This window comes from Arachis hypogaea, chromosome 10 (assembly GCF_003086295.3).
Source record: "Arachis hypogaea cultivar Tifrunner chromosome 10, arahy.Tifrunner.gnm2.J5K5, whole genome shotgun sequence".
NCBI lineage: Eukaryota > Viridiplantae > Streptophyta > Magnoliopsida > Fabales > Fabaceae > Arachis > Arachis hypogaea.
Window position 1 is genome coordinate 38788741 of NC_092045.1, and position 26251 is coordinate 38814991.

A 26251-nucleotide genomic window follows, 5' to 3' on the forward strand; every position below is an offset into this window, starting at 1 on the left:
GTCTCTCTGCTTTCCTACTATCTTCATCCAATCCTTCCTACTCCTTTCCATGGCAAGCTTAAGCAAGGGTTTCACCGTTGTCAGTGGCTACCTCCCATCCTCTCAGTGGAAATGTTCAATGCACCCTGTCACGGCACGGCTATCCATCTGTCGGTTCTCGATCAGGCCGGAATAGAATCCAGTGATTCTTTTGCGTCTGTCACTAACGCCCCGCCCTCAGGAGTTTGAAGCACGTCACAGTCATTCAGTCATTGAATCCTACTCAGAATACCACAGACAAGGTTAGACCTTCCGGATTCTCTTGAATGCTGCCATCAGTTCTAGCCTATACCACGAAGACTCTGATCTCACGGAATGGCTGGCTCGGTTGTCAGGCAAGCACTCGGTTGTCAGGCGATCAACCATGCATCGTGTATCAGGAATCCAAGAGATATTCACCCAATCAAAGGTAGAACGGAGGTGGTTGTCAGTCACACGTTCATAGGTGAGAATGATGATGAGTGTCACGGATCATCACATTCATCAAGTTGAAGAACAAGTGATATCTTAGAACAAGAACAAGCGGAATTGAATAGAAGAACAATAGTAATTGCATTAATACTCGAGGTACAGCAGAGCTCCACACCTTAATCTATGGTGTGTAGAAACTCCACCGTTGAAAATACATAAGAACAAGGTCTAGGCATGGCCGAATGGCCAGCCTCCCAATGATCTAAGATAGCATAAGAACAAAGGTAGCTACCCCCCGATATCTCAATACAATAGTAAAAGGTCCTACTTATAGAAAACTAGTAACCTAAGGTTTACAGAGATGAGTAAATGACATAAAAATCCACTTCCGGGCCCACTTGGTGTGTGCTTGGGCTGAGCAATGAAGCATTTTCGTATAGAGACTCCTCTTGGAGTTAAACGCCAGCTTTGGTGCCAGTTTGGGCGTTTAACTCCCATTCTTGTGCCAGTTCCGGCGTTTAACGCTGGGATATCTGAGGGTGACTTTGAACGCCGGTTTGGGCCATCAAATCTTGAGCAAAGTATGGACTATCATATATTGCTGGAAAGCCCAGAATGTCTACTTTCCAACGCCGTTGAGAGCGCACCAATTAGGCTTCTGTAGCTCCAGAAAATCTGCTTCGAGTGCAGGGAGGTCAGAATCCAACAGCATTTGCAGTCCTTTTTAGTCTCTGGATCAGATTTTTGCTCAGGTCCCTCAATTTCAGCCAGAAAATACCTGAAATCACAGAAAAACACACAAACTCATAGTAAAATCCAGAAAAGTGAATTTTAACTAAAAACTAATAAAAATATACTAAAAACTAACTATATCATACTAAAAATATACTAAAAATAATGCCAAAAAGCGTACAAATTATCCGCTCATCACAACACCAAACTTAAATTGTTGCTTGTCCTCAAGCAACTGAAAATCAAATAAGATAAAAAAGAAGAGAATATGCAATGAATTCCAAAAATATCTATTAAGATCAGTATTAATTAGATGAACGGGGCTTTTAGCTTTTTGCCTCTGAACAGTTTTGGCATCTCACTCCATCCTTTGAAATTCAGAATAATTGGCTTCTTTAGGAACTCAGAATCCAGATAGTGTCATTGATTCTCCTAGTTAAGTATGATGATCCTTGAACATAGCTACTTATTGAGTCTTGGCCGTGGCCCAAAGCACTCTGTCTTCCAGTATTACCACCGGATACATACATGCCACAGACACATAATTAGGTGAACCTTTTCAGATTGTGACTCAGCTTTGCTAGAGTCCCCAATTAGAGGTGTCCAGGGTTCTTAAGCACACTCTTTTTGCCTTGGATCACAACTTTATTTCTCTTTTTCTCTCTTTCTCTTTTTTTTTGTATTCACTGCTTTTTCTTGCTTCAAGAACCATTTTAATGATTTTTCAGATCCTCAGTAACATGTCTCCTTTTTCATCATTCTTTCAAGAGCCAATATTCATGAGCCACAAATTCAAAAGACATATGCACTGTTTAAGCATACATTCAGAAAACAAAAGTAATGCCACCACATCTAAATAATCAAACTGTTATAAAATTCAAAATTCATGCAATTCTTTTCTTTTTCAATTAAGAACATTTTTTTTTATTTAAGAGAGGTGATGGATTCATAGGACATTCAAAACTTTAAGGCATAGACACTAAGACACTAATGATCACAAGACACAAACATAGACAAACATAAGCACTAAAATTCGAAAAACAGAAAAATAAAGAACAAGGAAATTAAAGAACGGGTCCACCTTAGTGATGGCGGCTCTTTCTTCCTCTTGAAGATCCTATGGAGTGCTTGAGCTCCTCAATGTCTCTTCCTTGTCTTTGTTGCTCCTCTCTCATGATTCTTATATCTTCTCTAATTTCATGGAGGATGATGGAGTGTTCTTGATGCTCCACCCTTAGTTGTCCCATGTTGGAACTCAATTCTCCTAGGGAGGTGTTTAGTTGCTCCCAATAGTTTTGTGGAGGAAAGTGCATCCCTTGAGGTATCTCAGGGATCTCATGATGAGTGGGGTCTCTTGTGTGCTCCATCCTCTTCTTAGTGATGGGCTTGTCCTCATCAATAGGGATGTCTCCCTCTATGTCAACTCCAACCGAATAACAGAGGTGACAAATGAGATGAGGGAAGGCTAACCTTGCCAAGGTAGAAGACTTGTCCGCCACCTTATAAAGTTCTTGAGATATAACCTCATGAACTTCTATTTCTTCTCCAATCATGATGCTATGAATCATGATAGCCCGGTCTATAGTAACTTCGGACCGGTTGCTAGTGGGAATGATTGAGCGTTGGATAAACTCCAACCATCCTCTAGCCACGGATTTGAGGTCATGCCTTCTTAATTGAACCGGCTTCCCTCTTGAATCTCTCTTCCATTGGGCGCCCTTTTCACATATGACTGTGAGGACTTGGTCCAACCTTTGATCAAAGTTGACCCTTCTAGTGTAAGGATGTTCATCTCCTTGCATCATGGGCAAGTTGAATGCCAACCTTACATTTTCCGGACTAAAATCCAAGTATTTCCCCCGAACCATAGTAAGATAAGTCTTTGGATCCGGGTTCACACTTTGATCATGGTTCTTGGTGATCCATGCATTGGCATAGAACTCTTGAACCATTAAGATTCCGACTTGTTGAATGGGGTTGGTAAGAACTTCCCAACCTCTTCTTTGGATCTCATGTCGGATCTCCGGATATTCACTCTTTTTGAGTGAAAAAGGGACCTCGGGGATCACCTTCTTCAAGGCCACAACTTCATAGAAGTGGTCTTGATGCACCCTTGAGATGAATCTTTCCATCTCCCATGACTCGGAGGTGGAAGCTTTTGCCTTCCCTTTCCTCTTTCTAGAGGTTTCTCCGGCCTTGGATGCCATAAATGGTTATGGAAAAACAAAAAGCAATGCTTTTACCACACCAAACTTAAAAGGTTTGCTCGTCCTCGAGCAAAAGAAGAAAGAAGAGAGTAGAAGAAGAAGAAATGAGGAAGAAGGGAATGGCTTTGTGTTCGGCCAAAAAGGGGTAGAAGTGGTGTGTATGTTGTGTGAAAATGAAGGAGTGAAGGAGGGTTTATATAGGAGTGGGGGAAGGGTAGGGATCGGTCGTGTGTGGGTGGGTTTGGGAGGGAAAGTGGTTTGAATTTGAATGGTGAGGTAGGTGGGGTTTTATGAAGGATGGATGTGAGTGGTGAAGAGAAAGATGGGATTTGAAAGGTGAAGGGTTTTTGGGGAAGAGGTGTTGAGGTGATTGGTGAATGGGTGAAGAAGAGAGAGAGTGTGGTAGGGTAAGTGGGGATCCTGTGGGGTCCACAGATCCTGAAGTGTCAAGGAAAAGTCATCCCTACACCAAATGGCAAGCAAAATTGTGTTTTTAGCCATTTCTGGCGTTAAACACCGGGCTGGTGCCCATTTCTGGCGTTTAACGCCAGCTTCTTGCCCTTTTCTGGCATTTAACGCCAGTCTGGTGCCCTTTTCTGGCGTTAAACGCCCAGAATGGTGCCAGACTGGGCGTTAAACGCCCAACAGCTAGCCTCACTGGCGTTTAAATGCCAGCACGCTCTCCTCCAGGGTGTGCTATTTTTCTTTCTGTTTTTTATCCTGTTTTTGCTCTTTTCATTGATTTTGTGACTTCTCATGATCATCAACCTATAAAAAAAACATAAAATAACAAAAGAGAATAGATAAAATATAACATTGGGTTGCCTCCCAACAAGCGCTTCTTTAAAGTCAATAGCTTGACAGAGGGCTCTCATGGAGCCTCACAGATGTTCAGAGCAATGTTGGAACCTCCCAACACCAAACTTAGAGTTTGAATGTGGGGGTTCAACACCAAACTTAGAAGTTGGTTGTGGCCACCCAACACCAAACTTAGAGTTTGACTGTGGGGGCTCTGTTTGGCTCTGTTTTGAGAGAAGCTCTTCATGCTTCCTCTCTATGATGACAGAGGGATATCCTTGAGCCTTAAACACTAAGGATTCTTCATTCACTTGAATGATCAACTCTCCTCTATCAACATCAATAACAGCCTTTGCTGTGGCTAGAAAGGGTCTGCCAAGGATGATAGATTCATCCATGCACTTCCCAGTCTCTAGGACTATAAAATCAGCAGGGATGTAATGGTCTTCAACTTTTACCAGAACATCCTCTACAAGTCCATAGGCTTGTTTTCTTGAATTGTCTGCCATCTCTAGTGAGATTTTTGCAGCTTGCACCTCAAAGATCCCTAACTTCTCCATTACAGAGAGGGGCATGAGGTTTACACTTGACCCTAAGTCACACAAGGCCTTCTTGAAGGTCATGATGCCTATGGTACAAGGTATTGAAAACTTCCCAGGATCCTGTCTTTTTTGAGGCAGTTTCTGCCAAGACAAGTCATCCAGTTCTTTGGTGAGCAAAGGGGGTTCATCTTCCCAAGTCTCATTCCCAAATAACTTGTCATTTAGCTTCATGATTGCTCCAAGGTATTTAGCAACTTGCTCTTCAGTGACATACTCATCCTCTTCAGAGGAAGAATACTCATCAGAGCTCATGAATGGCAGAAGTAAGTCCAATGGAATCTCTATGGTCTCATTTTGAGCCTCAGATTCCCATGGTTCCTCATTGGGGAACTCATTGGAGGCCAGTGGACGTCCATTGAGGTCTTCCTCATTGACGTTCACTACCTCTGCCTCCTCTCCAAATTCGGCCATGTTGATGGCCTTGCACTCTCCTTTTGAATTTTCTTCTGTATTGCTTGGAAGAGTACTAGGAGGGAGTTCAGTAATTTTCTTGCTCAGCTGACCCACTTGTCCCTCCAAATTTCTAATGGAGGACCTTGTTTCAGTCATGAAACTTTGAGTGGTTTTGATTAGATCAGAGACCATGGTTGCTAAGTCAGAGGTATTTTGCTTAGAACTCTCTGTCTGTTGCTGAGAAGATGATGGGAAAGGCTTGCTATTGCTAAACCTGTTTCTTCCACCATTATTATGGTTGAAACCTTGTTGAGGTCTCTGTTGATCCTTCCATGAGAAATTTGGATGATTTCTCCATGAAGAATTATAGGTGTTCCCATAGGGTTCTCCCATGTAATTCACCTCTTCTATTGAAGGGTTCTCAAGATCATAAGCTTCTTCTTCAGATGAAGCTTCCTTAGTACTGCTTGGTGCATTTTGCATTCCAGACAGACTTTGAGAAATCATATTGACTTGTTGAGTCAATATTTTATTCTGAGCCAGTATGGCATTCAGAATGTCAATCTCAAGAACTCCTTTCTTCTGATTGGTCCCATTGTTCACAGGATTCCTTTCAGAAGTGTACATGAATTGGTTATTTGCAACCATTTCAATCAGCTCTTGTGCTTCTGTAGGCGTCTTCTTCAGATGAAGAAATCCTCCAGCAGAGCTATCCAAGGACATCTTGGACAGTTTAGAGAGACCATCATAGAAAATACCTATGACGCTCCATTCAGAAAGCATGTCAGAGGGACACTTTCTGATTAATTGTTTGTATCTTTCCCAAGCTTCATAGAGGGACTCTCCTTCCTTCTGTCTGAAGGTTTGGACTTCCACTCTAAGCTTACTCAATTTTTGAGGTGGAAAGAACTTTGCCAAGAAGGCATTGACTAGCTTTTCCCAAGAGTTCAGGCTTTCTTTGGGTTGTGAGTCTAACCATATTCTAGCTCTGTCTCTTACAGCAAAAGGGAATAGCATAAGTCTGTAGACCTCAGGGTCAACCCCATTAGTCTTGACAGTGTCACAGATTTGCAAGAACTCGGCTAAAAACTGATGAGGATCTTCCAATGGAAGTCCATGGAACTTGCAATTCTGTTGCATTAGAGAAACTAATTGAGGCTTAAGCTCAAAGTTGTTTGCTCCAATGGTAGGGATAGAGATGCTTCTCCCATAGAAGTCGGGAGTAGGTGCAGTAAAGTCACCCAGCACCTTCCTTGCATTGTTGGCATTGTTGTTGTTTTCGGCTGCCATGGGTTCTTCTTCTTTGAAGATTTCTATTAGGTCCTCTACAGAGAGTTGTGCCTTGGCTTCTCTTAGCTTTCGCTTCAAGGTCCTTTCGGGTTCAGGATCAGCCTCAACAAGAATGCTTTTGTCCTTGCTCCTGCTCATAAGAAAGAGAAGAGAACAAGAAAATGTGGAATCCTCTATGTCACAGTATAGAGATTCCTTGAGGGGTCAGAGGAAAAGAAAAATAGAAGGCAGAAGTAGAAAATTCGAACTTATCAAAGAAGATGGAGTTCAAATTTTGCATTAAGGAATAGTGTTAGTCCATAGATAGAAGGATGTGAGAAGAGGGGAAGTAATTTTCGAAAATCAAATAAAAGATTTTGAAAATATTTTGAAAAACACTAATTGATTTTCGAAAATAAAAGTGGGAAAGAAATCAAGTGATTTTTGAAAAAGAATTTGAAATTAGAAATCAAAAAGATTTGATTGAAAGTTATTTTGAAAAAGATGTGGTTAAGAAGATATGATTGGTTTTAAAAAGATGTGATTGAGAAGATATGATTTGAAAAACATTTAAAAAAAATTGATTTTGAAAATTAATGACTTGGCTATCAAGAAAAGATATGATTCAAACATTAAACCTTTCTCAACAGAAAAGGCAACATACTTGAAATGTTGAATCAAATCATTAATTGATAGCAAGTATTTGTGAAAATAGAAAGAAATTGAATTTGAAAAAGATTTGATTGAAAAGATTGATTTGAAAAAGATTTGATTTTGAAAAGATTTTGAAAACTTGAAAAAACTTTGCATTGAAAACAAAATCTTCCCCCTTGTGCCATCCTGGCGTTAAACGCCCAGAATGGTGCACATTCTAGCGTTTAACGCCCAAAATACTACCCTTTTGGGCGTTAAACGCCCAACCAGGTACCCTGGCTGGCGTTTAAACGCCAGTCTGTCCTTCTTCACTGGGCGTTTTGAACGCCCAACTTTTTCTGTGTAATTCCTCTGCTGTATGTTCTGAATCTTCAATTCTCTGTATTATTGACTTGAAAAGACACAAATTAAAAATATTTTTGGATTTTTAATAATAAGGAATAATCAAAATGCAACTAAAATCAAATAACAATACATGCAAGACACCAAACTTAGCAGTTTGTATACTACTGACACTATATGAGGCACATAAACACGCAAGTCAAGAGAATTCAAAGATCAAAGCAATGAAATCATCAAGAACAACGTGAAGATGAATGAAGACACATGCATGAATGCAAGAACAGAAACATGCAATTGACACCAAACTTAATATGAGACTCTAGACTCAAACAAGAAATTTTTGGATTTTATGATTTTGTAATTTTTTGTGCTTTTTTCGAAAATTAAGTGGAAAAAGAAAATAAAGATATCAAAATTCTTAATTAGAATTCCAGGAATCATGCAATGTTTAGTCTAAGACTCCGGTCCAGGAATTAGACATGGCTTCACAGCCAGCCAAGCCTTCAAAGAAAGCTTCGGTCCAAAACACTAGACATGGCCAATGGCCAGCCAAGCCTTAGCAGATCACTGCTCCAATAGCAAGATTGATAGAAATCAACAAGCTCTTGTGACGATAAGTTGAAACCTCGGTCCAATGAAATTAGACATGGCTTCACAGCCAGCCAGATTTCAACAGATCATCATGAAACTCTAGAATTCATTCTCAAGAACTCTGAAAAAAAAAATACCTAATCTAAGCAACAAGATGAACCGTCAGTTGTCCATACTCGAACAATCCTCAGCAACGGCGCCAAAAGCTTGGTGGACGAAATTGTGATCACTACAACTTCGCACAACTAACCAGCAAGTGTACTGGGTCGTCCAAGTAATAAACCTTACGCGAGTAAGGGTCGATCCCATAGAGATTGTTGGTATGAAGCAAGCTATGGTCACCTTGTAAATCTCAGTCAGGCAAACTCAAATGGGTATGGTGATAAACGAATAAAACATAAAGATAAAGATAGAGATACTTATGTAATTCATTGGTAGGAATTTCAGATAAGCGTATGAAGATGCTTGTCCCTTCCGTCTCTCTGCTTTCCTACTATCTTCATCCAATCCTTCCTACTCCTTTCCATGGCAAGCTTAAGCAAGGGTTTCACCGTTGTCAGTGGCTACCTCCCATCCTCTCAGTGGAAATGTTCAACGCACCCTGTCGTGGCACGGCTATCCATCTGTCGGTTCTCGATCAGGCCGGAATAGAATCCAGTGATTCTTTTGCGTCTGTCACTAACGCCCCGCCCTTAGGAGTTTGAAGCACGTCACAGTCATTCAGTCATTGAATCCTACTCAGAATACCACAGACAAGGTTAGACCTTCCGGATTCTCTTGAATGCCGCCATCAGTTCTAGCCTATACCACGAAGACTCTGATCTCACGGAATGGCTGGCTCGGTTGTCAGGCGAGCACTCGGTTGTCAGGCGATCAACCATGCATCGTGTATCAGGAATCCAAGAGATATTCACCCAATCGAAGGTAGAACGGAGGTGGTTGTCAGTCACACGTTCATAGGTGAGAATGATGATGAGTGTCACGGATCATCACATTCATCAAGTTGAAGAACAAGTGATATCTTAGAACAAGAACAAGCGGAATTGAATAGAAGAACAATAGTAATTGCATTAATACTCGAGGTACAGCAGAGCTCCACACCTTAATCCATGGTGTGTAGAAACTCCACCGTTGAAAATACATAAGAACAAGGTCTAGGCATGGCCGAATGGCCAGCCTCCCAATGATCTAAGATAGCATAAGAACAAAGGTAGCTACCCCCCGATATCTCAATACAATAGTAAAAGGTCCTACTTATAGAAAACTAGTAGCCTAAGGTTTACAGAGATGAGTAAATGACATAAAAATCCACTTCCGGGCCCACTTGGTGTGTGCTTGGGCTGAGCAATGAAGCATTTTCGTGTAGAGACTCCTCTTGGAGTTAAACGCCAGCTTTGGTGCCAGTTTGGGCGTTTAACTCCCATTCTTGTGCCAGTTCCGGCGTTTAACGCTGGGAATTCTGAGGGTGACTTTGAACGCCGGTTTGGGCCATCAAATCTCGAGCAAAGTATGGACTATCATATATTGCTGGAAAGCCCAGAATGTCTACTTTCCAACGCCATTGAGAGCGCGCCAATTAGGCTTCTGTAGCTCCAGAAAATCGCATTACAACCTATGAATAAGTCTTCATGATAAATGTATGCATGCATTGAATAATTATTGATTGTTAGATGAAAAATAAATCTTGAAGCCATGATTAGATGAGAAGTGAGTGAATTAACCCTATACACTTGAGCGACTAGAGCGGATACACTTCTGGTGAGGGTTCGATGCTCAATTCCTTGTTCCCAGCTTTCATGAGCTTTCTTCTTGCAAGTCTATTTGAACTTCATTTTGATATTTGAATTCGTGGAGTTTATGAATCGTCATATGACCTTAGCCCTACTTGTTCATATATGTCTTGGAGATTGATTTACATTTAACCAAGTAGGTAGATGCATCTTGCATCTAGTTACATGTATGTATATAGGTTCATATAGTTTATTTCCATAGAATAAATGTTCGTACCCCATTTCTAGTCTTTCTTGGTTTAGCATGACGACATGCTTATTTTAAGTGTGGGGAGGTTTGATAAACCCCAATTTTGTGGTTTATCTTGTGTTGAATTTTGGAGATTTTATCAACTTTTCTCACATTTATTCAATGAAATATCATGATTTTGTGAATTTCTCCTATTTTGTGCTTAAAAGTGAAAACATGATTTTTAAACCCTAAAATTGCTAAATTTAATTCACTTTAATTCCATTCGATGCCTTGATATGTTTTTTAAGTGATTTCAGGATTAGAAGGCGAAGATTGGGTTGAAGAAATGAAGAAAAAAGCATGCAAAAATGGAGAATTTATGAAAAAATGAGGATTTGCTGAAGTCAAGGCCACGCGCACGCGTCACCCACGCGTACGCGTGAGAAGGAGATCTGCCAATAACACGCACGCGTCACCCACGCATACGCGTGAAGAGGAATTTTGCCAGTGACGCGTACGCATTACCCATGCGTACGCGTGACAAACGGCATGTGACCTCCCTAAAGACAAAATGCTAGGGGCGATTTTTGAGCTCAAGGAGGCCCAAATCCAACTCATTTCTGATGCTTTTAAACCTAAGGATTGCAAGGGAATGGGAAGAGTAGTCATAGTATAGTTTTTCATCATGTAGTAGGTTAGAATTCTAGAGAGAGAAGCTCTCCCTTCTCTCTAGAATTTAGGGTAGTTTAGGTTAAATTTTCTTAGATCCAACTTGTAATTCTTGTTTTTATTTCAATTATCTTTATATTTTAATTCCCTTTGAATGCAATTTTATGTTTCCATGCCTTTTTATGTTTATCTTAATTGCCATTGTTGATTTATTGCTTATGTTTTTTATGGGCTTCATTAATTCTTGTATTTTGTGATGTTTACTTTTATTGCGCTCTAGGTGTTTGATAAAATATTTTCACTTGTTTTAGAGTAGTTTTCTTTACTCTTGTCCTAGGCTAAGGGAATTGAGTGACCTTGAGTCATTTGGTCTCATTGAATTGGTGATTTGAGAACACTTTGTGGTGAATTTGATAACCATTAACACTAGCCAACTACTAAGTCAATTTGTAGCTAGGTTAGGACTTATGAATTGATGTTGATCAAGCCTATTTGACATACTTCAAGCGTTAAAGTAGACATTATACATACTTTAAGCATAGAAGTAGACTAAATGGGTTGGTCCCTCAAAGTTGTCAATATATGGTTTGTAGACAAGGATGGTGATCTCAAATTCCCAAGTCTTAGCCAATAGTTCTTTTCCTTTCCTTTGTTAGTTAATTGTTATTTACTTTATTGTTATTTACTTTTCTTGTTAATTACCAAATCATACCCCCTTATTAATTCCTTCATAGCCAATAATTGATCACTTCATTGCAATTCCTTATGAAACGACCGGATGTTTAAATACTTCGGTTTATTTTATTGGTGTTTGTACTTGTGACAACCAATATTAAAATTTGATTGAGAATTATTAGTTTGTTTGGAACTATAATTACAACGAAGTTCTATTTCTATTGAGAAATTCTAGACTGACAATAAATTTTCACATCAAGTTTTTGGTGCCACCTCTTAATAGTTGGTATATGCTTATTTCACTTTCAAGTTTTCACAAGTTTTTGCCTATTGGAGATTCAATCATTGGTGGATATTCAAGGACGGATTCAAGCACAAGCCACTTTGATGAGAGCTCCCCATAAGTCCAACTTAAGGACAATAAATAAAAGTACTAATATATATATATATATATATATATATATATATATATATATATATATATATATATATATATATATATATATATATCATTTGGATTTTTGTAACATATATAGTTGGTAATGAAATATCCACCCGATTCAATTTGTAGTGACTTGTTTGTTTATTTTTTTCTTCAGTAAACAATTATTTTTACCCATAAAAGTTGAAAACGCTAACATATCTATCCAAAAAAAAAAAAGAAATTTACCATTTGTACCCATAAAACATGAATTCCATGTAACAAAATTATCCAAACACTAAAAAATCACGTAAAAATCTCAAATTACCCTTATCATCATGCGCATCATCTTTTCCTCTTAACCACCACCACCACTAATCCCATCCTCTCTCTCTCCTTCCATTTTCTGAGTTCATCGCCGTCGCCAGAGTACGTCAACTCTGCCAACTCCTTCCTCTCTCTCTTTCTCTCTCTTTGTATCTTTCTGTGTTTTGCTTCTCTCTCTCTCTTCTACTTCTTCGAATCCTCAACCCAGAAAAAAGGACTTTTTTAGAATCAACATGCAAGTTAAAACAAGAAGATAAGTACACACATAAAAAGAGGCATCATTGAATGAAAAAAAGAATGAAAATAGAAAATTGCAATGATGGGATTGTAGATTTTGCATTGGTTGAGTTATGAAAAAAGGAAGAAAATAAAAATAGGGAATTCATGGTGGTGAAGGACATGGATGAGTTGGGTCACGAAAGTGACTCTTCCGCGGTTTGAAATCACACCGCAACTACAAATTTCTCCCTTCTTAATTTCATAGCATTTGCTTCTTATGTGGATCTGTCGGCGAAACAAGGAAGAAAAGAATTAGGGGGTGAATGATGCTGATGATAATAAGGGTAATTTGGGGTTTTTTATGTGATTTTTTAGTGTTTGAGTAATTTTATTATATAGAACTCATGTTTTATGGATATAAATGGTAATTTTCGTTTTTTATAGATAGATGTGTCAACAATTTTAATTTTAGTGGGTAAAAATAATAGTTTACTTTTTTTTTTTTTCTTTTGGACGAGCATTGGGCCATTGACTTGTTATTTAATTACATTCTAATGTCCATGTGAAACAAGAAACCAATTATTTGTTACCAAATTAATCATTGGTTCCATCGTGTTTTTCATCTTACATCATCCCAATTTGCGGAAACAATAAACTATTATGGATTCAGCTTTGAATCTTGAACACATGCTATGACCATGCACAAGTCCAAGTATGAGTATATTTCTTTTTCCCAATAAGATCTTTCAACGAAGTTACGGACACTGGTAAGTTACCATCTAACTAGCTTCCTAAGAACTAATAAGAAGGATCAAGGTGCAATGTAACGTCATAACCAACAATTTAATTTAATTTATTTGCTTGAATACATGCTATGGCCATGTGCAATTCCAAGTCAAGAGACTATATATTTTTTCCAGTAAAATCTTTTAAAGAAATTACAAACTCTAATAAGTTAGCATTTTTGCATCTCACTAGCTTCGTAAGAAGGATAAGGTGCTATGTAACGTCATAACTTTTAATTTAATTTATTTGTTTTCCTAAGTTGCGGAGAAACCTGTCCCACTTTTAATACCCGTGATATTCAAATCTTTACTAAAACAGTAAAACCTAATCAGATCCAACATTAATATTATTCCAAAACTAGCTATGTCAGTTACAAATTTAATTGACATGTTTTCTCTTTATCAAGCTAATTTTAGCAAAATAATTAGAAATAAATAAATCTCTATTTCCTAATATAAAAGAATTAGGTATTTAATATGTATTTTATTTTTTTAAAATAATTTTTATTAAAAATACTATTTGCACAATAAAATCATTTATTAAATCAGTCACTATATATTTATGTATAAATACATATTATTTAATTTATTTTTAATATATATTTTGTATTTAACATGTATTTTATATGTATTTTATATGAAGGACTAATTTGGTAATTAAGTTTTTAGATACACTTAATGTGGTTGACTTTTTATTTATTTATGGCACACCCAATTTTTTGTCACACATAAAAATTAGGTATTTAAGTATATTTTATTTGTTTTAGGAGATAAAGATTTTGTTTATTTATTTCTGAAAAATCCCCGCTATTTATAGTACTCTTAGTCTTAGCCAAGAGTAAGATTACGAATTCTAATTCATTTTCTGAAATTCTGAGGGAGAGTACTATTATTAAGTACTAACAATGTCCATGTACCCAGCAGTAGATGAAGCAGAGACATATGCAATTCAAGGCCATAATCCTGGTGGTTATGTCATACCAGCGCCGGCAGTTCCAAACTATGGTACATCACATCCTTATGCTGCTCCATACCTCACCGGCGGCATCAGAGGACCTCTCCAGTTGCAGCGTTGGTCCACCGGTCTCTGCCGTTGTTTTGATGATCCTGCAAACTGTAAGAGCCTCGCCGCAAACCATCTGAATTCTTGACATTATTCTCAAGTTATATATTTATATTTTGACATTGTTTTTTTAATTTTTGTAAGGTGTGGTCACTTGCTTCTGCCCTTGTATTACTTTTGGACAAATAGCAGAGATAGTAAGTAAAGGAACTTCAAGTAAGACCCTTTCTTTTAGTTCATACACAAAGTATGTCTCTAATTTTCTATCTACTAAAAAAAAGAGGAACTGTAAAATAAAGGTTAGAAATATAATTTTATTAATTAAAAATTAATTATTAATTCAATCATTATATATTTATATATATTTACATGTGTGTTTTTATATATCTTTAGTATATATATTTGTAATGTATACATAACATACTTGTTTTTTTTATGGTATCTCTTGCTCTTTTTTTTCCCCTTAAATTTCTGATATGAGATAAAAATTATTTATTAAACATAGTATAAGCTATTGTTGAGAAACATAATTAGAGGCAGGATAAATAATGAAATAGAGTATGTTTATATGCAGCATGCACATGTGAGGGAGCTATTTATGGGGCACTGGCTCTTATTGGGTTTCCATGCTTGTATTCATGCTTTTACCGCTCAAAGATGAGGGCACAATATGAGTTGCCAGAGGCACCTTGTATGGACTGCTTAGTTCATTTCTGTTGTGAAACTTGTGCTCTCTGTCAAGAATATAGAGAGCTAAAAAACCGTGGAATTGACTTGAGCATAGGTAAGTCTTCATTCATCCCTTCTTATATTCAATAATTTCGTTTTTTTCTTTTCTCTTGTTTGTGCGATTTGACTTAAAGTTGTACTTGAAAAAAAAAAAAGTTATGAAATCAATTAGAATAACAGTCAACTCTGCCAACTACCGTATAAATCGCAACAAAAAAAGTCCAACAATATAAAAAAAAATATCTCATAACATCATTCAAACTTAACCCTAATTTGATTTTTTACTATTACTCAAAATTAAAAAAACAACGGCATCTCTCTTTCTCTTTCATCCCTATCCATGTCGTACTTCATTTGTTCCGGTTAGCTCTGTCGTCGGGGGACATACTACTGCACCTAATAGTGACAGTCAATCTTCTGTCGAAGGAGCCGCTGTGCCTAGCACTGAAATCGACGTCCAATACACACATGACGGGAGCTCCTTGGCAGCGTTACTGCACTGCACGACCTGACGCCAACCTTGAACGGACGTCCGCCAGTGTCCATCCCTGCTCCTGGTGCATAGAACGAGCAGCGCTATAACTGGTATTTGCCGCCGATTGCAAGGTAATGCATCTTGTGTCCGATATCATTTTCTCAATTTTTTGAAAATTTTTTCCATCTCGAACATGTAATTAATGATCGAATTTTTTTAATGATAAACGGATGTTTCTGTTTGTAAAGATTCGGATGTTTTTTGTAAGGTGAAAACTTAGGTGAAGTAGTTCACGTGAAGTTGATATGTGAGAGTCTGACTTCCCTAAATTTTCGTCTTTTTTTAATATGCTACTCCCTTTTGAGGATGTTTCTTTTTGTGGAGATTTGGATTTTTTGTTTCTTTTTGTGGAGATTTGGATTTTTTTATTAGACTTGGATATTTCGTCTGTAAAACTTAGAATGATTCTGCTGTTAAGTTGTGATGTTTCATTTGTTAAATTTTGGATGTTTTTTTTATCTTAAATTTAAGATATTTTGATGCATGTTGGCTTCGCACGGTGCATAGAGGAGTTGCAGTGAAAGGTACAATGACAGTGCAACCCGGTTAAAGATAAGGTACCGACGATGCGATGAGTGGATGAGATGGGACTTCAAGTTAACTATGCGGTTACAAATTTAAAATCCTTTTTTTTAAAAAAAAAAAAAAAGTTGTTTAAGTTAGCTGGTATTCTAATTGATTACCTAGTGTGATTGTTCACGTAGTTCTGATAACAAAAAATATTGAAAACTTTGAAAACGAAAACTAAACTGGCCCTGGAGTCTCATTTTGACATTTTGTGGTTACATGCTCTGATCATTGAAGCTTATATCACTTTTTTACTTTTTGACAATGAATTGGTCATAGGGTGGGAAGCCAATGCTGCAAGGCAAGGAATTATAGTACCTCCATCAGTTTCACCAACCATGACAAGATGAAATTGAAAAATGAAATCTATTAGGATCGGAGTTTTATTTTAATATTTTTAGCTACCACCATTGAGCACGCATATAGTTGATGGTGTTTTCAACTGCTGGCTCTATATACACTAAATACTTTTGCAGCTTGGTTAGTTTGAGCGTTTTGGACTTTTGGTTATCAAAATTCAATAGCAAAAAGGAGATCATTTGAGTTCCAAATTCGAGCAATGCTAGGGGGTCAATAATATTTGTGATTGGTAGCCATCAACTAGTCATCAATAATGATTTGATGGTGTAAGATTGGTGCATCCAATGGCTCACCTTTCTCTGCTGGTTACATGCTGGCCAAAATATAATGAAATTGCTAGCCTCCTAGACTTTTCCTTATATTTTATAGGTAGCTAAAAAGGAGATTATTTGAGTATTTTCTGTTCAGTAACTAAATAAGAGTAAAATATTTTCAGTTTTGACTATTTATCCAGAAAATAAAATATTTTTTTACAATTGAAAATATTTAATTGATCCTTAATTATTAGACTAGTTATTTGGATAATTGATGATCGATTAAAAATTTTTAAATTGTAGAGAAACATTTTATTCTTTAGATACATATAAAAGATTTATGGGTATATATATATATATATATATATATATATATATATATATATATATATATATATATATATATAAAATAGGCGTTTGACGTATCTATTGACCATTGATCTCAGCTACGGAGCTACCTAATTTAGCAAAGTTGATTATTTTTGGAGTAGGTTTCATTTTTGGAGTAGTTGATTTCTTTACTGAAAACTTGAAATGGATGAGTTATCTGTATTTAGTGGTGAGTATATATATCTCCTCCGAAAAAAGAGCGAAGGGCAAACAGAATTTTATAAGATGAGAATAGAAAAATATTAGCAGTGAATGCATATCGTTACCAAAAAGGAGAAAATATAGAGATGCATCTTGCTTTTTTCTAAGCATGGTTGATGGGAAGCTTCCAATGTGTGCATGGATGGAAATGGTGTCGAACTTTGGTTTAGCTGAGCTTAATTCATCCCGTAAATAGATGGTTCAAATTTAACTTTTTCTTTATGTTTAAGTTTGGCTTGTTTAAAAGTCCTCCAATTCACAAATCTATTTAAAAAATTTATTTTGTAAATTATAACTCAAAATAATAAATTTAAAAAATATAAATTAATATTAAATATATTTTAAAATTTATAATTCATAATTATAAATATTTTTTTAAAAAAATTACAATTTTAATTAGTTTTGACTATTATTTTTTTATTTTGTTTTGTAATTAATATTTGTAAATAGTTAAAAGTCTAAACTAATAATAATTTATTTTTAGAAAAAAATATTTTAAGGAGTCGGCTCAACAAATTTATAGACTTTTTTTAAGTCTATGACTTGATCTTTTTAATTAATAGGCTTTTTAAAAAGTCAAAATTTGACCTAAAAAAAAAAGACGAACAGTACTGAACCTAAAAGAAGCCAAAAGTGGTCGAGGGTGTGTGGAAACCACTTTCTGTCACTAGGGGTGGCCCAAAATTTTCTCATTTGATGTTTGCAGATGATCTCTTACTCTTCTGCCAGGCTACAAAAAGTCAGGTCCAAATGGTCATGCATTCTCTTAACATTTTTTGCAAGGCATCTGGCATGAAAGTGAATCTTGAAAAGTCTAAAGCTTTTTGTTCTAAAAATGTGAATGCTCGTAGAAGAGATATTTTTACTAGTGTTTCTTCAATACGTTTTGCTTTGGACTTAGGAAGATATCTTGGAGTTAACCTTAATCATTCCCGTACCAGTAGGGCTTCTTTTCATTCGGTGATTGAAAAGGTGAGGGGAAGATTAGCTAATTGGAAAGGAAGGCTTCTAAATAAAGCAGGGAGATTTTGCCTGATCAATTCTGTTGCAGCATCCATTCCTGTCTATCATATGCAGGTATCTTTTTTTCCAAATTGGGTTTGCGATAAATTATCTTCTATGATGAGACAGTTCCTTTGGAAGGGTCAAGTAGATAGTAGATGTCTTTCTCTTGTTAATTGGAGGACCGTGATCACTCCAAAAAAATTTGGTAGCCTGAGTGTTAGAGACCCTGCATGTGTTAATATATCTTTACTTGGTAAATTGGTGTGGCAACTTTTTCATTGTCAGGACAAGCCTTGGGTTGCTCTATTGAGGGCGAAGTATCTGAGGAATGAGGGAGTTTTAGATGGCCCTGTCCCTTGCAATGCTTCTCATGTTTGGAAGAGTATCTCAAAGGCTTTTGGTGCTCTTAAGGATGCCTTCTCTTGGTGCGTTGGGTCACTTGATCAATCTTTTTGGTTTGACAATTGGAGTATTGAGGGCCCAATTGCTCAAGATGTCCCTTTTGTACATATATCTGACTCTGATTTAACTATTAGAGACGTTTGGAAAGATGGTCAATGGAATCTCCATGATATTTTCTCTATCATTCCAGAAGATGTCAATGCTTATAATCCGGATTTGAATGCTGGAGAGAGTTCGGGTTGGTCGTGGGGTGTGGCATCTTCTAGACTCTACTCAGCTAGGAGTCGGTACAGTTGGCTAGCCAAAAGAAAGTTTGACTGGAATGAGCATGATAATTGGTTGTGGGTATGGCGTCTGCATATTCCTGAGAAGTATAAGTTCTTGATTTGGCTCAGTCTTCATAATGCTATTCCTACGGCAGAGTTTCGTTTGGGTCGTGGTTTAGCTTTATCTAGCACCTGTCATCGGTGTCAGAATGGTTCTGAATCCATTCTTCATTGTCTTCGGGAGTGCCCTAGTGCCAAGGAGGTCTGGACCCTTTTAGGCCTGTATTCAGATAACTCGAATTTACATGATTGGCTCTACAGAGGTGCAAGGAGTGGAGATGCTTTTCTTTTCTTTTCGACCATCTGGTGGATTTGGAGAAGCAGGAATCATGACTTATTTAATATAGATGATTCATGGATTGCTAGTAAAGTGGTGAGTTTGATTCGTAGTTCAGTAAGGGAGTTTCACACTATTTTTGCTATGCATCAATCTCTGTCTCCTCCTTCACTTTGTTTGCATTGGGTTCCACCTCCAGTTCATTCTGTTAAATTGAATTGTGATGCTAGTTGGTTTGCTCCTTCTGGCTATGCTGGTTTTGGTTGTATTATTCGCAATCCTGATGGATGTTGGTTGAAAGGTTGCACTGGAAAAGTCGACGTGTGCAGTATTGTTTTTGCTGAATTGTATGCAATTTGGAGAGGTTTACTTCTTGCTTGGGAGAGTGGATTTCGTGAGGTTATTTATGAAACAGACTGTTTAGAAGCTCTTTTCTTGGTAAACCAAAGAATGCTTAGTAAGGATATTCCGGAATGGGATTTGGCAAAGCATATTTAGGAGGTTATGAATTGGAATTGGAGAGTCTCTATTCTTTTAATTCAGAGGACTGCAAATAGTGTTGCAGATTGTATGGCTAAAGCAGCTGCTTCTGTCGCGGACATTCACTCGAATTGGAGCCAACCATGGAGTGAGCTTCAACATCTAATAGATTTAGATATGACCCTAGCCAATTAATTTAATTTTGTCTCTTTTTTTTCTTTCTTTTCTATTTAGTCACCAAAAAAAAAAACAGGCACAAACTCCTATCCAATAGCTTGACTCACTTTCATCTTTGAGATGAATGCGATTTTCAAAATAACTATGCTACATGAAGTAATCATCAGCTCGTAAATAATATAACTAAATTGTATAGATTGATATTTATAATCAAAATATAGATAAAAATATAAAATATAAAATTAGTTATTTTTATTTATAAAAACTTATGGTCAATTATTTTGCTAAAAAAGTTATATATAAATATATAATAATTAATTTTTTATATTTATATATTATTGTTCCTTTTACAAATTTATCTTCTCAAGAAATCATACAAAGGCAACATTATATGTTAAGTTTATTTTTTTAAGAAAAAATAAATAAATTTTATCTTTTATAATTTACTGTCAGATAAATAATTTTTTGAATAAAATATTATTTTGGTTCTCAATATTTAAAACAAATTTTAATTTGGTTCATAATATTTTAAACATTTTATTTATATTTCAAAAGGTTTTAAATGAGTTTAATGTTGTATTACCGTTCAATTTGACACGAATAATTAATAAATGGGTAATAGGCACGTCAAAAGGTTTTTAGTCATATATTCTTATTTTTGTGTATTAGAGAAACATAAGCAAAACTATTTTGTAACACTTTCGTTTTTCGTCTTTCTTTTTGTACAAAATCTCAAATCCTAGCAATCAATCATTAACATCCTAGAATTAAATAAAAAGTTTTTACATTAGTAATTGTTGGTAGACCAATTTTATTTACGAACTGAAATCGAACGTCTTATTGACTTTTTAATATGCTAATTGTTTGTGTCAAATTTAAAGGTGGAATAACATTAAATTTTAAAACTGAGACTAAAATAAAGTGTTTGAAAAGCTAAGGGATAAATTAAGATTTGTTCCAAACGAATATGGATTTTTAAATTTACAGTATGGGTTTTTATTTACGTATGTGTGTACGAAAATCTGTTCATTTGCTACGAAAAATAAGCATATTGGATTTCTTAGCAAGTAATCCAAATAGCTTAGAGATTAGTGTCCAATTTTTCCTCTCAGATATATTGAAATTCTAAAAGTTAGAACATTTTTAATAGATAGATATCATGTACTCTTCAAGGAAAGTTACCATTTGCAAGTATGCAATACTCTTTATAGTGAATTTGGAGATAAAGCGAACCCCATTTTCTTTTCGGGTTTTTTTTTTTTTTTTTTTTTTTTTTTTTTGTGCCAGGATATCTATGAAGTCAAAAATCTAATGATTAATTCTTCAGCTATTGCAAATGCATAAAGTGGATCACTCTTCCAAGCAAATAAGTTCCATTTCTATCCTCTAATAAATATGGAACCCAAAAGAAATGGTTAAAGATGTAAATCCTCATCTATCTGTGCCAACTTTCGTTGGATCTTTTCGGACTTTTAATGTCTTCATTTACCTTCAACAATCTATACGTGTGTAATTGTACCATACTACAAACACTAAGGTCCAGCTTTATTTTTTGTACATAAACATGCACAACAAAGGCATATGGTTTTTATTGAGTTGCTCCTAACATCAACCTCAAGACATGATAACCATAAGCATCTAAGCAACTCTCCTAGACTGAGTCATCATGGTCATGAACTCGTCCATGTTGACCATGCCATCTCCATCGGTGTCCACCGCTGTCACCATCTTCTGGCAGTCTTGAAGGCTGCACCTTTCTCCCAGCCTCCTCAGCATCTCTTGAATTTCTTCTGCACTTATCTTCCCATCACCATTCTTGTCAAATGTCCGGAATGCACTCTGTATATCAATCGTCCTAACCCCACCACCCATCTTCTGAGCCTCCATGAACTCCTTGAAGTTGATGTATCCATCTCCATCCAGATCGACCACCCGGAAAATATTTGGCACCTCTTGAACCGTGTTCTCCATGCCCAGAGATCTCAGGGTGGCCTTGTACTCCTGCTGAGAAATTTTCCCATCTCTGTTGGAATCAAATTTGTCAAACACCTGCTTCATCTCATCTACATTAGGCTGGAAAACAGCCTTCAAACCCGAGTTTTGTTTGTCCCTCGAGAACATCCGTGACGGCTTCCTCAGGTACTTCCTCTTTGAGAGGCTGTATTGGAAATCAAGAAAGCTTGTTGACATTTTTCTACTACAGTGGAATTGCTTGCTTTCTCAGCTGTGATATGGCATGTAACAGAGGAACATTGCCTTTTATACTAGGCAGAGAGAGAAAAAGTTGGTAAGACATCTCATCATGCCAATCTTTTACTTTAGGTTATTCCTAAACAATATGCAGATGACCACGAAACTAAAGATGCCAAAAGGAGATGTAGGGGTCCAAAATATGAAAAGAATATGGTGTGTTAAAAGATAGGCACACAGTTTATGGAAAAGAATACATTCCCTCAAAAAGAACCAAGTGTGCTCTTGTTATATATTCCTTTATGGAGATTTTTCAATCTAACCAATGTTGATTTACATGAATATTTTGACCCATAGTTTAGAAGAATATTGCTCATCAAGATTGAATACAGTATAATTTTCAAAGGAGAAAAAACTAAAAGGTTAAAAAAAGCTGTGTCATCATGGTGGTTTTCCATTATCCTAATCCTCCATCACGTCGATGTCCTTGCGAGCTGTTATCTTCTGCACATATCCTGCAAATGAAATACGCAGACGAGTGAGGCCAACTTGACTAATCATAAAACCAGATTTAGAGCAAAAGTGAAGAATACATAGCAGAAGGAATTTCAGAAAGTTGACACAAAGTTAGGCCACCCAAGATTTTTCCTTAATTTGAAACATCATACATGTCCATCAAAGGAAAAGGTCCACTAACATAACAAAATACCTATACCTCTGATGAAAATACAATTAAATACAGCCAATAATAATGACATGAAACAATATATATATTAAATTCATCCTGAATCAGGACAAGTTCCTTGATCAGTACCATTGAATGTGTACCACTTGAGATTTTCCTTCTCCCTATTACATCTTTTCCTTTCCCCCCTTTTTTTTCCTATGATTAACATGTATGTGTTTAAAAAAAATCTCACAAAACCAAAGCCAAAAGCCACCAAATTCTAATACAATTTACAGATAACACTATAATAGTGCTATGCAAAATAGAAATATGAAGCATCACATGATTCAACATAATATTGTATTTGAATACTCTAAAGTAGGCATGCTTGTAAAAGGAGAAATCAGAAGCTAACTACTCTATCAAGAATTTCTATTGTGAGTGCATCCTATAAAAATCCAGGTCAATTGCTCTTCAAGTGATGATTATGCAAGATGTCATTTAGGATGCTCCCTATTTCCTTATAGTTTGGATTTGGATCCTCTAAATGACATTGCTTGTAAAGTGAGAAACTGAGAATTTAAGAAGAGAAGTCTGCAACCATTAAGAAGGAAAGCATCTGAGTGTTCACTTTACAGATTAGAAAGAAAACAAGATAAGTCAAGTACTCTTTTCACATATCCCACAAAATTTAGTCAACAAGAATTGTCATTGTGGCGGCGTGGGGACAAACTCTTATGTTATAAGTCTTATAAAGTTCAGATTTTATGAAACCATATTAAAATGACATGATATTAATTAGAACTACATAAATGCCATTCGCACTATCAATTAGCAGTTTACACACCACATAGAGATATCCAGCAAAAACTGCACAGAATGTAAGCAGAAATAATCTACTTTAGAAGCAGAATAATTTTGTCCCAACTCATTGATGAGTTAAATGAACAACTCACAGATCTCTTTCATACAAATATTAGGAGGTTATTTGATCACAAATAGAGCAACATACTAAAGAGGTGACAGAGTTTTAAATCTGATATAATGTTTAAACTGAACTTGAGACCCACATTTCATGTGACATAACACATATTGGATAGTATGCAGTATATTAAATCAAGGTGCTTTCAATTCCAAAGGAGAAATAGTGAAACTTTCTCTCCATGCTACATGTTGTAATTTAAAATGTTCACTAGAAAACAGTATTACATATCTAAGAGATAAACTTTTATCATGTGAAAAAATCTTTCTTTAAATTTAAATACTTCGATATTTTTTCCTCAAATTTTAGTAACCACTCTTCTACCACTTTTCTATACTGAAAAAGGTTAAGATGACACAAAACTAAATTTTAATAAAGAAAGTTGTTGCACAAGTAACAATTAATGACCATTACAAATAGGAAAAATAAATCAAGAATCACGAGTCATGAATACACAAGGCACTCAAAGAAACGGGTGCCTAAACCTAAGAATTCCGTGTAACAAGAAAATGAACCTGTTCAAAACAAAACCTAACTAGCATTTGATTGAAGCCACTAAATAAATAGATAGCATATAGTAGATAAATTGTTGAAACTCGAAATTGAGTTCTGCAAAACCCCCTTTCCCACTCTTTTCTCCCTTTGTTTTCCCTAAAGAAACTTCTGCAGCTTGAGAAGCTGTAGCAGAATAACAATGACTAAAAGGTCTTATCCAGAAAAGCACAATGTGGGCATTAGGTGGGTTTGGCGTTGATTTAGATTTATCTAATATATTATAAAAAAAAATTAAAAAATAAAAATTCCCTAACCAATGTTGATATGACCTGAAGAGTTTAATCATCCTCTTTGTGATATTATTTATGTTGCATTGACCTAGGCTATGCTTTGAAAGATGTAAAGTGGCAGCACAAAGCGGAATCCAATGGAGTTAAGCTTCACTATTTGCATATTTTAAAATATAGGATGGAATGATATAGTGTTTGACGGAATTAATTTGGGTGAAATGACTGGAATGGGATTGAACTTGGATTTGGGAACTGGAAGTAAATAACTACCAAAAAAGTTCCCATCCCACAACGCAATGGAAGCTTGAAGCAACTCCACGTTTCATTCCACTCAATGATTCCATGACATTAATATAGTAAAAACCTACCTAAAATTATAAATCTCAGCCCTCTCAAACATTCCCTCATACACCTACTAGTCACAAAATGGAAACATTAAGAAGGTATGGAGATGGCAATGTTGAACAATAGCATTACCAATTCCCATGCAAGGAATGCATTTGCAGGTAACCTCTTTCCCTCTTTTGTTATAGTAGTTTACATATCCTGAACCTTGGCAACTTCTGCACTTCCCAGTCCATTCATAAACCACCTCTTTACAATCCTAAACACAACAAGAACAATCATAATAAAATCAAATCAATATCCGATTTTGAGCGACAAAGAATGAATTAAGAAACTAAATTCTTTAGTGCAGTTAGGTAAAATTACTCGAAATGAAGTCGAATTTACCCTAAATTACAGCTCAAAAACACAGAATTTCGAGAATGAAGAAGAAGACGACCTCAAGATTGGGATCGCATTGAAGACGCTTATCGATTTCATCGGGGGAAACAGGGGAGGAATCAGGGTAAGTCATGGGAAGAGGGAGAGGATCAGTGTTGTCCCACAAATAACTCTCTCTATTCCGAGACCACTTCTTTTCCTTCGCCTTCACTCTCATCTTCCCTTCGTTCCCGCCACCGCGCCTCGCTGCTGTTCCGCCAGTGACTTCGTCTGAGACTCCTCCTCCTCCAGCTGCCCCTAGACCGCCGGCGACGGCGGCGGCGGAAGCGAGGGAGTGAAAGAAGCGAGGAAAGGAGAGGTCTCCAGCGGAGGCGCGAGCTCGGAAGATGGATGTAGGGTTTGAAGAAGGGAAGAAGAGAGAGGTTGCGTTGGTGTTGGTGGAGAACATTCGAAGGAGTAGCAGAAAGTCAAAGTCAAAGAGAAGAGGAGGGGGTTGTTGAGAGAATTTGAATTCTGGTAATGAGAAAGTGATTGAAGAAGTAGAAGATATATTGAACGGAGCCTATGGGTTTACCGAATCTACTTCTTCTACCGTTCTACTAGACTACTAAGATCGTTTGGAAACACCAAAAAGCTATTTTTTTTTTATGTTTGACTTATAAAAAGTTATATTAATAGTGTTTAGTATAATTTTTTAGATAATTTTTTAATTTTTTAAAAGATTATTTTAATACAAACTTTAATACAAAGACTTTTATAATAATTTTTCAAATACAAAATAACTTATTTAAAAGTTATTATTAATAAAAGTCTTTATATTTAAAGCTTTTTTTTCAAAAGAACTTATTTAATAAGTTTAGCCAAACTGACCCTAAGAGTACAAGGCTGCTTCAAAATATTGGAAGAGTCACATGTCAAATTTTACCCATCGGATGCTATTATGCTGTGCACTATGATTCACAAATTTTATTTTGGTGACTGAAAATCAACAATATAACAACAAGAAAGAAAAAACAAAAAAAGGAACGACTTAAAAAGC

General features: G+C 36.3%; 3 protein-coding genes across 12 annotated transcripts; 1 reads left to right on the forward strand and 2 right to left on the reverse strand.

The window, feature by feature from the left end:
* The first annotated feature begins 13869 nt into the window (after positions 1-13869).
* LOC112715568 (protein PLANT CADMIUM RESISTANCE 7) lies at positions 13870-16541 on the forward strand. 10 transcript variants are annotated; one of them, XR_011866596.1, is made up of 6 exons: positions 13907-14212; positions 14304-14375; positions 14734-14943; positions 15298-15494; positions 15895-15980; positions 16270-16541. XR_011866596.1 is itself a non-coding variant. In XM_025767340.3 (5 exons), exons 1-4 carry the CDS (start codon positions 14002-14004, stop codon positions 15468-15470), a joined length of 708 nt encoding a protein of 235 aa, XP_025623125.1. In that variant the 5' UTR covers positions 13908-14001; the 3' UTR covers positions 15471-15494; positions 16270-16541. The 10 variants fall into 10 exon arrangements, 2 of the variants coding, with proteins under 2 accessions (XP_025623127.1, XP_025623125.1); XR_011866597.1 differs by having other exon boundaries at positions 15931-15980; XR_011866599.1 differs by having other exon boundaries at positions 15315-15494; positions 15931-15980.
* A 4677-nt stretch (positions 16542-21218) lies between these two features.
* On the reverse strand, positions 21219-22052 carry LOC114924027 (calmodulin-like protein 30). The gene has a single exon (XM_029289658.2). It carries the CDS (start codon positions 22050-22052, stop codon positions 21501-21503), a length of 552 nt encoding a protein of 183 aa, XP_029145491.1. The 3' UTR covers positions 21219-21500.
* LOC112715570 (protein disulfide-isomerase SCO2) lies at positions 21219-25850 on the reverse strand. Its single transcript, XM_029289657.2, has 3 exons — positions 25271-25850; positions 24964-25090; positions 21219-22567 (listed from the first exon to the last, which is right to left on the reverse strand). Exons 1-3 carry the CDS (start codon positions 25658-25660, stop codon positions 22515-22517), a joined length of 570 nt encoding a protein of 189 aa, XP_029145490.1. The 5' UTR covers positions 25661-25850; the 3' UTR covers positions 21219-22514.
* Between the last annotated feature and the right edge of the window lie 401 nt (positions 25851-26251).